This window comes from Erithacus rubecula (genome assembly GCF_903797595.1).
Source record: "Erithacus rubecula genome assembly, chromosome: 24".
Lineage (NCBI taxonomy): Eukaryota > Metazoa > Chordata > Aves > Passeriformes > Muscicapidae > Erithacus > Erithacus rubecula.
Genome location: NC_136676.1, coordinates 5,100,367 through 5,114,627, shown reverse-complemented (window position 1 = coordinate 5,114,627; position 14,261 = coordinate 5,100,367). Strand labels below are relative to the sequence as shown.

Below are 14,261 nucleotides of genomic sequence, written 5' to 3'. Positions count from 1 at the left end.
CTTCCAGATCTTATTAGTTTATGGCCATGGATTTAACAGATATCCTCTCAAATCCTGGATATAAAATTGATTTCAAGATGATTTGGGCTCCAATGATCTTCTGAAGATGTGAGTGGGTAATTCTGCCAGACACACACATGTTGTTGGAGGGTACCTTGTCTTTATTGATTGCCACAGAGAGAAGAAATCCTTCAGTGGGGTTCTTTGCAGAATAATTAAAACCTTTAAAATATTTTTTTTGGTTTCTACACTGATGGGAGAGGTTTAAAGCTGTGCAGAGGATTCTTGGACAAGGCTGATGGATCAGTCAGTTCCAGCAGCCACATCAGGCAGCTCCAACCTGCATTTAATTCCAGCACTTCACTCTCATGCAGGGGTTTGTTTATTTAACATTGGAGCAGGCAGTTGTATTCCTGACTGTCTGGCTGCTGTGTGCTGCAGGAGGCTGACACAGATGACAACCAGGGCACTCTGGACTTTGAGGAGTTCTGTGCCTTCTACAAGATGATGTCGACGCGGCGCGACCTGTACCTGCTGATGCTCACCTACAGCAACCACAAGGATTACCTGGACTCAGATGACCTGAAACGCTTCCTGGAGACTGAACAGAAGGTAGGCCCAAGCCAGGAGCTGAATTCCAGCTTCCTGCCTGCCATTGGGAATGAATTCCCTTTTAAAAGGAGTGAGGATTGTGCTGCTGTGCATGTTAAAAATGGACAGAAGTCTCCTGATTTTCATCTGTAGGCTGGCAGGGCTATTTCTTGAATCTTTTGGCTCTCACTATCTATTTTTCCCCCTGTAGGCTTTTTTTTGTTGTGCCTTCAAATATAATCTCTAGAATTGCTTTCTTTTTTCATGTGTTCCCCTTGAGCAATCCCATCAGCATCTGTCTGTTCCCACTACCTTGGGGCAAAGCTGGTGTTCCTGGCTCTGCTTGTGGCCTAGTGCACAGCCCATGATGAAACTCTGAATTACTTTGTCACACTATCTCAGTGTGCAAAATGGAAGATTATCTTTCTAAGAGCAGTTGAGAGGATGATTAATGTATAGGAGAGTTTTTAAAACACATTGTAGTACCAAAGAAATTTTCTCTGAGTGATTTAACTCCAGTGCTGCAGGAAGAAATGCTTTCATTTATCTTTGCACTTTTCATCTCATGGCCTCCTCTGAAGCTTCAGTCATAAATGTCCAGAGTTTCAGTCATTGTCCATGAAAGGAATGAATAAAATACCCACCTCTCTGGCAGTTACCTTAGATAAGGGGTGTGTTTCCATTTCATTGGTCAATTGATCCTCCAGATGGTGAGGGGAAAATGAACACTCACCACAGGACTCAAATCAACTCAGCTAATTATTGATATGGGCAAATCCTGCCTGGGGGATTTCCCTTGCCATGGTTCCTCATACAACATGGACAGGGAAAACATCTTTACTCCATTCCAGCAGAACCTGATGTTCCAGAGCTTTATCTCTGGAACCCAGTATCAGTGATGTTCAAATCCAGAGTCAGAGGTTTTTGTCTTCTTCTTTTACTTTTATGTATTAGGTTTTAAATTAGCTCCAGAAAAGGCATTGATCTTGTAGCAGATGTGCTGGTGGTTTCATTTTCCCCCAGGCAAAGATTCTGTGTTGCCAAATTGATGGTCACTTTATTGCACTCTGATGACAAGGACTGTGTTTTCATGCCATGCACAGCACCTAATAGAAAGGATTTGCTGGACCACTCAGGACAGGAGTGTTAAATAATACCAGGATAATAGAGAATACATCAACAGTTAATAGCAGGAATATTGACTGTGTTAAAATTAAGTTACTAAAACATTGCATTATGTAAGTTACAGCTCAACATTAATGGCTCTGGTTTCATAAATGACAACATTTACAGACATATATTTCCCTTTGTACTTTCTTTCAGTTGAGAATGCAAAGCAACCTTGAAGTTAGCAGATTTCCTGAGAACATTATGTCCAGATTCTGTTTCCCTGCTACTAACAGATTTTTCTGTCTGCTGCATAAAGATGAGCCATTTTCTTGTTTTATTTTAAAGGAAAAAAAACCCTTTGATAATGCAAACTAATCCTCTAATCCTACAAGAGAAGAAATCCCATTGGTTTGTGACAAAGCTCGTTCTGTTTGGATGCTCTGTGGTGCCTAACAACAGATCTGACCTACAAAGCAGAACTCTGTCATCAGGCAGCTGCCAATAGCACAGAAACTTTTCACAGAGCTCTTCCCTTCTGATCTGACCTGACACTGATTGACAGGAGTGAGAATCCCACTGGGGAACTGGAAATCCTGAGTCCCACTATGGATAATCTGCCCAGTTGTTGGACTGGAGACAGAGGGGAGAGCTCAGAGAAGCTGTGATGAATAGTTAACACTGCATTTTTGCTGCTGTTACAGATGACAAATGTAACTAAAGAACATTGCCTGGAAATCATCAGCAAGTTTGAGCCATGCCCAGAGAACAAGAAGGAGGGAGCCCTGGGAATTGATGGTAAGCTGGCTGGTGCAGATTTGTGGGGGAAAGAGAACTGTCTCAATGCTCAGGAGAGTATTGCTGCTGCTTGCAGAATATATAGCTGTGGAATTTTGTCATGTTGGATTGAGCATGTTTCCAGTCTTTTTTGCTTTTTTGTTTTAATATCTACCATTTACTGAGGAACCTAAAGGGAAATCAGATTTCCTTGGAGGAGTTTTGAAAGGTACATATCAGGATGAAGCAGCAGCCGTTGGAAATCAGCTAGAACTGGAGGTGTCTCTATCTGTGCTTTTGGAAAATACAGTTGAATTTAGTTGCATCATTCCTGCAGGTATTTTTGGAAATCATTTAAGTCTTAATATAAGAGGAGTGATGTGATCCAGAGTAAATGTGAGTGGGATGATAGATGAAATTGGTCCTGCCTTCCTGACCTTTGCTGCTGAACCTTCTCTCTAAATATATCAGTGCTGTACCACCAGGCTGGTGCTGTTATTTTGGGGGCTGGCTGTAAGTCCTTTCCTCTAAATAGTAAATCTTCAGCCAGATCTTATCTTATTGACTCCAGGAAGGGAATACATTCCTCAGGAATTAGGTTCTGTGCAAAAGTTCTTGGACCTTTAGAAAATCAGTCTTGTCCATTTCTGTGGGTGTGTTGTCATCCTGAAAAGTGGCAGAACAGAAGTTGTTTGGTTTTCTGCAGGAAGAAGTGGGTAGTTTCTGGTACAATGTGTAAGGTGGTTGCTTAGGATGGGTCAAGGTCTGTTCTACTTCCAGACTAAATTTTCAATTTATTTTAAAGCTTATGCTAATGCCAGTGAGACAGCAGATGACATTCTTTTCATTTTCTGGTTTTTACAGGCAGTTGCAGTCAAATAAATAATGAATAAGCGAGTTCATTATCTTCCCTTCCTCATACTTGCAAAAGTAAGAGTAGGCTTTTCAAACTATTGTAAGTTTCCATAGAGAAAAACAACAAGAAAAAAAAAATCTATACAATTGCTTTACCTCAGAATGGATGATAAAACATTAGAGACTTTGTGGGTTAGGATAAGAGAGAGTCCAGCATGCTGACATTCTGCTGGTGTCTGCTACAGAGCTCCTGATCAGGGGGAAACAGAAGGTGAGATCCTTTGGAGACAATTGGAAAAAGCTTTGTGACCTTAACCCCCCCAGGAATTGGCTGAAAGTGAAGCAGAACTGAACAGATCTAATCTAGAGCTTAATTAATGCAGGAGATTCCTGGCAGCATCCAACCAGAGGAGCTGGCAGGGCACACTGCTGGGCTGGTGCTGACAAAGGAGGAAGAGCTGCTTAAAAATCATAAATCTGTGTCTGCATGTACAGCATGTGTGTGCACACACACAGGAGTTATTCCTCTCTTGGAGGTGAGACTTTAGATGTCTCCTGTCTCCCAGAAAACAAGTCCAGTGCTGCCCTGGGGACTGACATGCAAAGCCCTGGAAGCTGAAGCTGCCTGTTCATTCCTCAAACTGGTTCAGCCCTGAGAGGAGCATCCTGCCCACGCTGGCTGCACTTCAGCATAGTGAAATAACAGTACAGGGCTCTTTGTGCTTCCCTGGTCACTCATGTGCCTGCTCTGCCTTGTGTCCTCAGCTGGGCTCTTGTCATGGAGCACCTTGGCCTGTGACAATGGGCTGTTCACATCTCCTAGAGAAAAGCTTTGCCTTTGTCTGCTGATCAAAGTGACACCAGAGCACCTTCCCTGAGTGTGACACTGCAGTGGGACACCCTGACAGGACCTTCCCATTCCTGTTTCTTCCCCCTGGGACTGATAAATCCAATTAGTGTGAACTCATTACAACCATCATGACATCATGTTTAAACAAGAGCTTAAAGCAAACAATGGTGGTGTTGCAGCACTGCCCTCCCAGTGCTGGAATTAATCTTGCAGCAGCTGATTGGTTTGCAGGAAGAACTGATTACCTGCCACGAGGGCTTGGCTGTGTGTTTGCTGACACACTCTGTGCTCTATCCATTTTCCACAGTGGCTGCTCTGCCTTGCTTCATCTTTTGTTTTCACCCTGGCTCTGTCACTGATTTGCTCATTGATCGTGGTGTGTGCTCCAAGAGACTTCAATATTCAGCTGGGCTGAGCTGAATTCCCTGGCACTGTGTCCCAGTGTATTGTTCAAAAGTTTTTGGCTGCCATTTGTGTTTATCAGCTCTTTTCCTTTAATAAAACTTTTAACACAAAATGTGTAGCCCAGAAGGGCCATCATAAAGGTGGCATTTTATTTTGTCACAGTCAAAGTGTGTTAAGACCTTTGGAAGTTTGGCAGGATGAGTGAAATGTCAGGAGAATTAGAAGTCTTGAAGCAGAAACCTATTGACCAAAGGCATCATCTCTGTCAGCAAAGCCAGGGTGTGAATGGGAATCTGAGTATTTCCTTGGTGGTGAAAGAAAAACCTTTGGGAGAGATTTGAAGTGGAACTTACAGTGCTTCAAAAAGTGTCTGTGGTACCTGCACAAATGTCTGCTGGAGATCTGAGAGCAGCAATTTCACACAAAGATAAAACCCTAACTTGCTAAAACTTTGCTTCTGAACAAGAGTAGTGACTGCAAGACACAGAGGGCCCAGGTGATGGTGTCTGCAGGATTTACAAGCATCCTACTGCTCTGGAAAATAAATTCTTCTGGTAGCATCACTGAAAACTGATATTTCAGTGTCAAGTCTGGAGTGAAATTTAGCTCTGAAGTGACATTGGTGCAGTGCTGCAGAGCTCCCCACTCCACAGGCAGATTTGTGTGACATCCAAATTACAGGGTAACTTGTACAAGCCAATGTGCACTGTCATTATTCTGGTATTTTTGGGAAAATACTGAAAATACTGAAAGAGGAGAGGAGAGGAGAGGAGAGGAGAGGAGAGGAGAGGAGAGGAGAGGAGAGGAGAGAGGAGAGGAGAGGAGAGGAGAGGAGGAGAGGAGAGGAGAGGAGAGGAGAGGAGAGAGGAGAGGAGAGGAGAGGAGAGGAGAGGAGAGGAGAGGAGAGGAGAGGAGAGGAGAGGAGAGGAGAGGAGAGGAGAGGAGAGGAGAGGAGAGGAGAGGAGAGGAGAGGAGAGGAGAGGAGAGGAGAGGAGAGGAGAGGAGAGGAGAGGAGAGGAGAGATTTGGGCCATCAAAACCTGTCTCTGCACAGCCCAATATATCAAAACCTGTCTCTTTGCAGCCCAATACTGCAGATCTTACAGGATTTCACTGAGGAGCACCTCCAGGATGTGACTGCAGATTTTTGGAGGCTTTTATATGCCATGTGACACAATGTCTTAGCAGAATCTTTTGACACAAGTTATAAGCCTAAGCAGTTTGGATTAAATATACATATTTTTCTCTGGAAAGGCAGAGCAGAAAAATGTACAAAGCAATGAGAAAAACAATAATTGCACTTGGTCATGGTGACAATTTGGGGGTAATGGTGCTACTCCTTTATCTTAAATGTTGATGAATTTAAATTTAAATTTAAATTTAAATTTAAATTCTCTTACATGCTGGGGAATATAGGCATGCATTTTAGGAGGATTACAGCAACAGAAAGGATGAAACTGTATTACTTACAGTGCTGCTTGTTGGCAGGTTTCACCAATTACATGAGGAGTCCATCAGGGGACATATTCAACCCAGAGCATTACCAAGTGAACCAGGACATGAGCTACCCTCTGAGTCACTATTTCATTACCTCTTCACACAACACCTACCTCATGGGAGATCAGCTGATGTCCCAGTCCAGGGTGGACATGTATGCATGGGTGCTGCAGTCTGGCTGTCGCTGCGTGGAAGGTAAAGAGCAAAAGGAGCTCTCAGGGGGCTCTGTGGTCTTGTTTCTCCTCCCTGAAGAAAGATTTCTGCAGGATATGGTAATTGGGGAGAGAAAAAAAAGCATTGGGAAATGGTGTTTTCATAAATAACAACAAAATAATGAGAGAGAATAGAGAAATTTTATTGGGTATGGAAATAAAACAGGTATTTGAGGAATGGTGTTGCTGGTAGTGGGGGGGGAAAAAATTTGTAAAACTTCTGTTGTAGAGAGGATGCTGGTGTTGGGCACAATGCACTGGTGCTTGTCCTGCCTAGCCAAGTGTGTGACAACCTGGCTGGCAAATATGGCAGAGTTCCTGCCACACTTAAGAGGAAGGTGGATATTTCTGCAGGGAAATATTCAGTGAAATGGTGACAGTCTCTGCAGTGACCAGGAGGCTTTTCTGTGCAATCCCCCCTGATCCCTGCTGCCTTTCTGAGACACTGCCTGTTTCATCATCATCTTTAATGTTCTGACCATCAAAGTGTTTTCACAGTTTTTCAGAAGGCAAATACAGTTTGCTCATGTTGGATTGTAGATGTGCCACTGGCTTCAGAGGACTAAAACATTTCATGGAAATATAATAGACAAGTATAAAGTCAGGCAAGAATCCAAGGTGGTCTTGGCTTGGTCTGTGGTGTGAGCAGCTTGGCTGATTCTCTGCTTTCCTTTTCATGTTCAGCAGGAGCACAATGAAAGCAATGCTCTGCTCTGTCATCCCTCTCCCTGTCATAAAGAGGGAGAGTTAAAAGAATTAACTCTTTTGTTAAAAGAGTTTCTTGGGGATTTCTCCAACAGTGGGAACAGGCACCTGGTCCCAGCACAAGTCAAGGCCAGGAAATTCCTTCCCAGGGAGGATGCTCAGCACAGTGAGGGTGGGAATGAACCTGTGCCCTGCTTTGGGGAACAGCTGGGGGATTTCAGGGTGTTCTGGGCTCCCACAGGTGCTGGCCAGGTCTCCTGCTCTGATGGGTGTCACTGTTTCTGTCCCACAGTTGACTGCTGGGATGGGCCGGATGGGGAACCAATTGTCCACCATGGATACACCTTGACTTCCAAAATCCTCTTCAGAGATGTGATTGAAACCATCAACAAATATGCCTTTATCAAGAATGAGTATGTACCCAGCCTGTCAACCTTTGAGTCTCAGGGCAGTGTTCCATGGCATCCTTGTACAGGGAGTGAAAATCTAAATTCCAGACAGAATTTGGAGCTGTTTTCTGGGGGGAATCCTTCAGATCCTTCCAAGGCAAAGCTGAGTAGGGACATTCTGCACAGAGGTGTGGAGGTGGCTTTATTGAGCTTGTACAACACCTGAGGAACAACAGGGTTTGCCTGGGAATGTTTTTAGTTCAAGGCTGACACTTGAACCACTTTGTCTCTCTGGATGTGCACTCTGGTGCTGCCAAGGCTACATCTGTGTGCTCTAGGGATAGGAAACAAGGCAGGGAATAAAGAATCCAAAAGACAGTAGCCTGATTGTGGGCAAAGCAGAGTGCTCATCTGAAAGAGATTATTTTCCCTACAGGTACATAGCTCAGAAAATCAATATTATTCATGGGAAGTTTCATATACCTTGACAGTTACTGTTCTTCTCCTCCACAAACAGTCAAAATGTGTGTGCCAGCTAATTTTTTTTTTTAAATAGAAATTACTTTATGGCTGTAAAAATGTTCCAGTAGCTCCCCCAGAGCAGCCCATCTGCCTTTACAAATAGAGCTAAACTTGCACTAAATTTTCACACCAGGTAAACTTCTTGTGAGCCTGAGATTTTTTGCAGTTTGCCTGAAGTCATGGTAAACAAATCCAAGCAATGCTTATGAGATGGTTCAGTTTTTTTAAACCTTTGCAAAAATATTACCTGGGACCACATCATCAACTGTTGGTGTGGCTGAAAGCCTTATTATTCCTGATGAGGAGCTAATGAAGGCCAGATGTCAGGATAAAAATAATTTATTTTTTATTAATGAATCTGTAATAGTTCAGTACTGCAAAACTTCTTTATAGTCTGGCTGTTGTGTTGATCTTAAAGAAGCATCATCTCTGGAGAGAAATCCATCTTCAGTGTGGCTTTACATGGCACTGACCACACTGGAGTAGATGTTCCACAAGTCTTATCTTCAACCAGCCAGGCATTGCTCAGCCTGGATAATCAACAATAAATGAGAACAGCAAAACTAAAACTAGAAACAACACTTGTGTCTTGGTAGAAGAGGCTTTGTCTGCAGGTTTATCTCTATGACATTGTTGTTAGTGGGCTGTAAAAGCCAAATTGGCAGGTGATGCTAATCTCTGCAGGTACCCTGTGATCCTGTCCATTGAGAACCACTGCAGCATCGTGCAGCAGAAGAAGATGGCTCAGTATCTCACAGAAATCCTGGGAGACAAACTGGATCTGTCTTCTGTGCACAACGATGACTCCACAAAGCTCCCTTCACCAGCCAGTCTTAAAGGGAAGATCCTGGTTAAGGTAAACCCTGTTTTATGTGTCCTCTCCCTCCTCCTGCCTGTGCTGATGAGGATTTCTGCCTGGTTGTCACTGCACTCTAATTTAAATCATTTCACAAAAAGCAGACCTTGGGAAACTGCTACTTAAGGTTCAGAATAAATGTCTTCTCAATCAGAACCTGAAAAGATGCTCTGAATAATTTTGGGGTTTTTTGGAATATGTCACAGGAAGAGCTGCATGCTCCCCTGCCTGTGTAATAAATTTATCTTCTAGGGCAAGAAACTTCCAGCCACCATCAGCGAGGATGCAGAGGAAGGAGAAGTTTCTGATGAGGACAGTGCTGATGAGATTGATGATGACTGTAAACTGATGAATGGAGATGTAAGTAAAGTGCCCATTCCAGTGTGAATGTCTGGCAAGGCTTCCCATCCCAGTGGGAGGAAACCTCAGAGGAATTCTCTGGATTGTGGGTGTGATCTGATCTTTGGGATTTATCACAAGTGGTTCAGGTTCTAAACATTCATGGGGGCAGATTGGCAAAAGTGCATTAAAGCAGCACCTGCTCCAGGGGTTATGCTTCAGGTTTAAAATTTTAAAGAGTAATATCTCATGATTCTTCAGTGCATCACTATGTGATCCCCCTAAAATGCAAACAAACAAACAAAAAAAGAAAATGTTCTACATACATCAAATTGTGGTCATTTTTACAGAGCATCCCTTTGCTTTGCTGGATGCTGGGCTTGGTTGATTTGTACTGTAAAGAAAATCTCTGCTGGCTTCAATCTGAAAATCCCTTATTTCTTCATCCTTTTTAAAAGTTCCATATTTTTGTCACTTTAATCTTCTGGCAAGTTCCACTGCACCTTGCAGAAACAATACAAAACACAGCAAAACCATTTAATGACATAAACCTGATTGCCTTGGAGAGAGTTTGCATTCTCAATCCTCTCTCCCTCAGGCTGTTTCCTCATTTTGTATTATAGATCTGATCCTTTTTATCTAAAAGAGAATCTTCTTTGTGAATAAGACTAGCAAAGGAGAAAAATAATTTCATTGCTTTTTAGAAGTTATTACATGTTAGCATATCACTTTTCAGTATTTTACAGCACCATCTCTGTTATTAACAGTTCATTTTGCTGAGGTTTACTGATGCTTTAAATCTGAGATTTGCTACACCTGGTTTGCTTTCCAAAATGAATTTTTGAAGAGTTCAGAAAATCAGAACTTGATCCATGATAAATGTAACTGGGGATTCTTGAGGCCTACTGAGAGAACACAATCTGTCACCCCTTAAAAGACCTGAGTGAAATAGAAAACTCTTGATTTTTATTTTTAGTTTTATTTCCCCACTTCCCCACAAGGGCCATGGTGCACACAGAGCAGGGAACAGGACTTCTCTTGCATTTTGCCTTTGATGTGCTGAAAAGAGGATTCTAAAGCATCTCCCATCCACTTTTCCCAACAAATCCTATTGCAGCTGCAGGGTCAGCCTGGACATGGCACAGGGCTCATGTGATGCTTTATTTAATGATTTAATGTTCTGTTTGCAGGCATCTGCTAACAGGAAAAGAGTGGAGAATATAGCAAAGAAAAAACTTGACTCACTGATAAAAGAATCCAAAATCCGTGACTGTGAAGATCCAAACAATTTTGCAGTTTCCACTCTACCATCCTCAGGAAAGGCTGGGCTGAAGTCTGATAGTAAGAAGGTGAATTAATGCTGAATTTTACTTGTGTTTCATCAGTTTACTAAATATATCTTATACTATTAACTTCAGCTTCATAGCTGAATTCATGCAGTTAATGATGGTGCCAGGTGAACATCACTGTCAGATACACAAACTATTTATCTTGCTCACACAGCAATTGGAGCATGAAATGTACTCTGAAATGACTTTTCAACAGGAAGAATTTGATTTTCCATTATAAAAACTGCTTATGAAAGTTGGGCTCTTTTTGTTCCCCAGTTCTCTCTGTTCTATGCATTTTCAATATATTTTAATTTTATATTAACTCTAATTTATAACAATGTACTCAACTTCATGAAGTTGAGGCATTCTCATTTCAGACTTTGTAATAAGCCACAAAAAGTTTGGGAAGATTGATCCACACAAATGAAAACCAGTGGAGATCTGCCAATAATAAGCAGGGGTAATAACCAGGGATTAAAACTAAACTAGGGATGAGAGCTAAAAATCAGCTTCCCATTCATTCAGTGGGGTGAGTTTTGGATGTGTTTTAAACCCAAAGCTTTACATGACATATTTTACATGACATTTTTGTGAGAGCCACTGCAAGGCCAAGGCTTGGCCAACCCTTTAGCAGAGGTGTTAACCCAGAACAGCCACTGCTAAACCCCCTTTCTGTTTGTGCTGATATCCAGAGGCTGCCTGAGCATTCTGTCTGAGCTCCTGTGTTCCCTCTCTGCCTGTTTCAGAGTAAACTTGAGGATGATGTGGAATCTGGGGAAGATTTCAGTGCCAGCAAAAGGCACAGCCGCTCCCTCATGGGCAGCTTTTCCAAACGCAAGGTGAGCCCCTGCCAAGGTGAGGTCTGCACCACATCTTGGATTCCTGGAGGGTTGGTTTTTTTTATTATTTTTGCACGCAGTGGAGAGGAATTTCATAACTGCAGCATCTGCAGCACCTCGCTCTGAGGCTGCTCACTGAACAGACAGGCTGGGGAGCTGCTTGTCACTGTGCATAACAGCACAGATTCAATTCACATGGAGGTCTGACAGAGTCCAAAATCTAACTGAGAACCACAAAAATTAATTTACACCTTTTATCTGAGGATCTGTGCATCCTTTATAACAAGGCTCAGACCTTGGGCTGAGTTTTCCCTATGTGCAAATTTAGCTGCAGAGCCGAGTGTTACGAAAGCTGTCATTTTCCATTTTCCCTAAGTAACACACTCATTGGCATAACAAAGCAGAATTGTAGCCAGATGCTCAAACTTTGATTACACTGTTATGATATTATGGTTTTATCTCCCTCTGGCACAGAAAAAAGGGAGTAAATTGAAAAAGGCATCAAGTCTGGAAGAGGGTGAAGACGATTCGGATTCTCAAGGGAATTTAGCCAGGAGCTCTGTACATTACAGCAGGTTTGTTAACAAGGGATTGGACAACTTTGTTGCTAAAATATACCTGTATAAATGCACCCATTAAATAGGTTTGCTTCTGGTCTAGATGTGGGAATGTGGGGAGATAAAATATCTGCCACAAAATCACCAGAATCATCTCTTGGTGCTGTTCAGACTAACTAGCAAAGTTTTGCACTTTTTATGCATTTTGAGCTCTTATTGTCCCGTATATTTCTTTGCCCTTATTTATTCCTAAATGTGAAAGATAACATTTACCCCTTAATTGGTGGGAAGCTAATTTGTTTTGTCTTTCTAGGGTAAACAGACAGAAGAAGACAATGAAGTTGTCCAGGGCCCTGTCTGACCTGGTGAAATACACAAAATCTGTTGGCAGCCACGATGTTGAAAGTGAAAGTAAGTTGAACTAAAAGTTTGGTGAAAATAATTGCTACACAAAGAAATGGAAATGTTTATGTTCTTACATATCTTTTCATTAAAAGAAGACTTCTTAATGAAGATTGAAGTCATCCTCACATTCAGCTTCACTTTCCCAACCATAAGTGCCCAGAGTTCCCTCTGAGTGGCGTCTGCTGAAACGATGCTCGATAGTTAAAAGCAACCAACGCTATGCACTTTTGAAAGCTTTATCTAGACAATAAATAATGAATAAGGAGATTACCTCTAATCTCCTCTGCAGTCTCTTCCAGCTGGCAGGTTTCATCTTTCAGTGAAACCAAAGCCCACCAGATCCTGCAGCAGAAGCCAGCCCAGTACCTGCGCTTCAACCAGCACCAGCTGTCCCGCATCTACCCCTCCTCCTACCGAGTGGACTCCAGCAACTACAACCCCCAGCCCTTCTGGAATGCTGGCTGCCAGCTTGGTGAGCAGAAAGCAAGATTGTTTATTGATGGTTTTGTTCTGTTTTGGGAGGGATGTTTTAATAGGAGTGCTGGAATCACCCCTTAGGACACTCTCTGCTTGTCCAGCTTTGCTGATCATTGAGTCCTCCTTGTTACTGTCTCTGGATTGATTACCTTAAATGTGTGTCTCACATGCAAGGAGTTGCCTGGTAAATGGAAATAAATGAATTTCTCAAATGAAAGAGGGCTTCAGAGTTCAGCTCTTTTGCAGAGCTTCTCTCCCTGAAGCTGTACTATATGTTATATAAGAGAATTATTTTCCATAAGATAGCTGATTGTTTGCATCTAAGAAGTCAAATTTGAAACTGATTTTTTTTTTTTTTTTAAATAGTTGCACTAAACTACCAGTCAGAGGGGAGAATGCTGCAACTGAACCGGGCCAAATTTAGTGCCAATGGGAACTGTGGCTATGTCCTCAAACCCAACTGCATGTGTCAAGGTAAGGCAAACCAGCAGAACCTGTGGCTCACTGACTCCATGACAGGATTGAGTGTGGGTCTTGTATTTTATTTAAAGATGCATTTCTGATGCCAGAAGCAAACCAGCTGGAGGGTATCTGTAATTAAAGTCATGCTGCACTTCTGCCACATTATGGGACTCTTCATTCTTACAGGTGTCTTTAATCCAAATTCTGAAGATCCACTGCCTGGCCAATTGAAGAAACAGTTGGTTCTAAGAATTATCAGTGGTCAACAACTTCCCAAACCACGTGATTCCATGCTGGGAGACAGAGGAGAGGTATGGGACAGCCATGGTTGTTATTTTGTGATGCACAAGGTTTATTTCCATACTGGCTGAGCTGAGGATGAGGATTTCACATCCTGCAGTAACTTATCAGGAGACACAGAACATTAATAAATTAGGCCATGAACATCCTACATCTTCAAGTGGTTTTCTTTATTTTTTAGCATCACAGCAGTGGTTTGATGGTTTTCCTCCAACTGCCAACACAGTAATTCCAGAAGCAAAAAAAAAAGGGAGAGAGATCTTATCAATTTAATAATCCACTCCATAAAGCTCAGGATCAATAATTACCCAGACATTCATGTACAGTGCCCATATTGTAAAAGCCATTTGCTTGAGTTTCATCTTTGTCATTCTTCCTTTTTAATATTTGTTGCTTTTTCTTTTTCAGATCATAGATCCATTTGTTGAAGTAGAAGTTATAGGCTTACCTGTTGATTGCTTCAAAGAACAAACCAGAGTTGTTGATGATAATGGTAAGATTATCTTGGATTTAGGGTTTTATGATTGAAACATCCTCTTATAGGCAATTGTTTTTCATAAGAATAGGAGTAGATAAGATTTGGTACCTATTATGACAAAGCATTGAAAATTGGATTTCAGCATTTTTAATGTTAATTAGACTTGGATTTTGACTGAGTTGCTATGAATATGCTGAAGGTCTTGGTGTGAAACAAGACATTTGTTTTCTCATTATGTGTGAGAGAGGGGTATTTTGAGGCAGGTTGACCAAACCCCTCCTGGAAGCAGGACCAAATTTAGGTTAGAC

At 42.1% G+C, this 14,261-nt stretch overlaps 1 protein-coding gene across 1 annotated transcript in view; it reads left to right on the top strand.

The window, feature by feature from the left end:
• PLCH2 (phospholipase C eta 2) overlaps positions 1-14,261 on the top strand; it is a gene marked incomplete at its 3' end in the record, with an annotated part of 65,945 nt that overhangs the window by 40,029 nt on the left and 11,655 nt on the right. The window contains exons 6-19 of the mRNA XM_079326173.1: positions 442-612; positions 2,403-2,496; positions 6,073-6,276; positions 7,291-7,411; positions 8,594-8,765; positions 9,018-9,125; positions 10,295-10,453; positions 11,182-11,274; positions 11,749-11,849; positions 12,145-12,242; positions 12,526-12,708; positions 13,080-13,187; positions 13,362-13,486; positions 13,884-13,968. Coding sequence (XP_079182299.1) covers positions 442-612; positions 2,403-2,496; positions 6,073-6,276; positions 7,291-7,411; positions 8,594-8,765; positions 9,018-9,125; positions 10,295-10,453; positions 11,182-11,274; positions 11,749-11,849; positions 12,145-12,242; positions 12,526-12,708; positions 13,080-13,187; positions 13,362-13,486; positions 13,884-13,968 — 1,822 coding nt within the window. The remainder of the gene's footprint in view (positions 1-441; positions 613-2,402; positions 2,497-6,072; positions 6,277-7,290; positions 7,412-8,593; positions 8,766-9,017; positions 9,126-10,294; positions 10,454-11,181; positions 11,275-11,748; positions 11,850-12,144; positions 12,243-12,525; positions 12,709-13,079; positions 13,188-13,361; positions 13,487-13,883; positions 13,969-14,261) is intronic.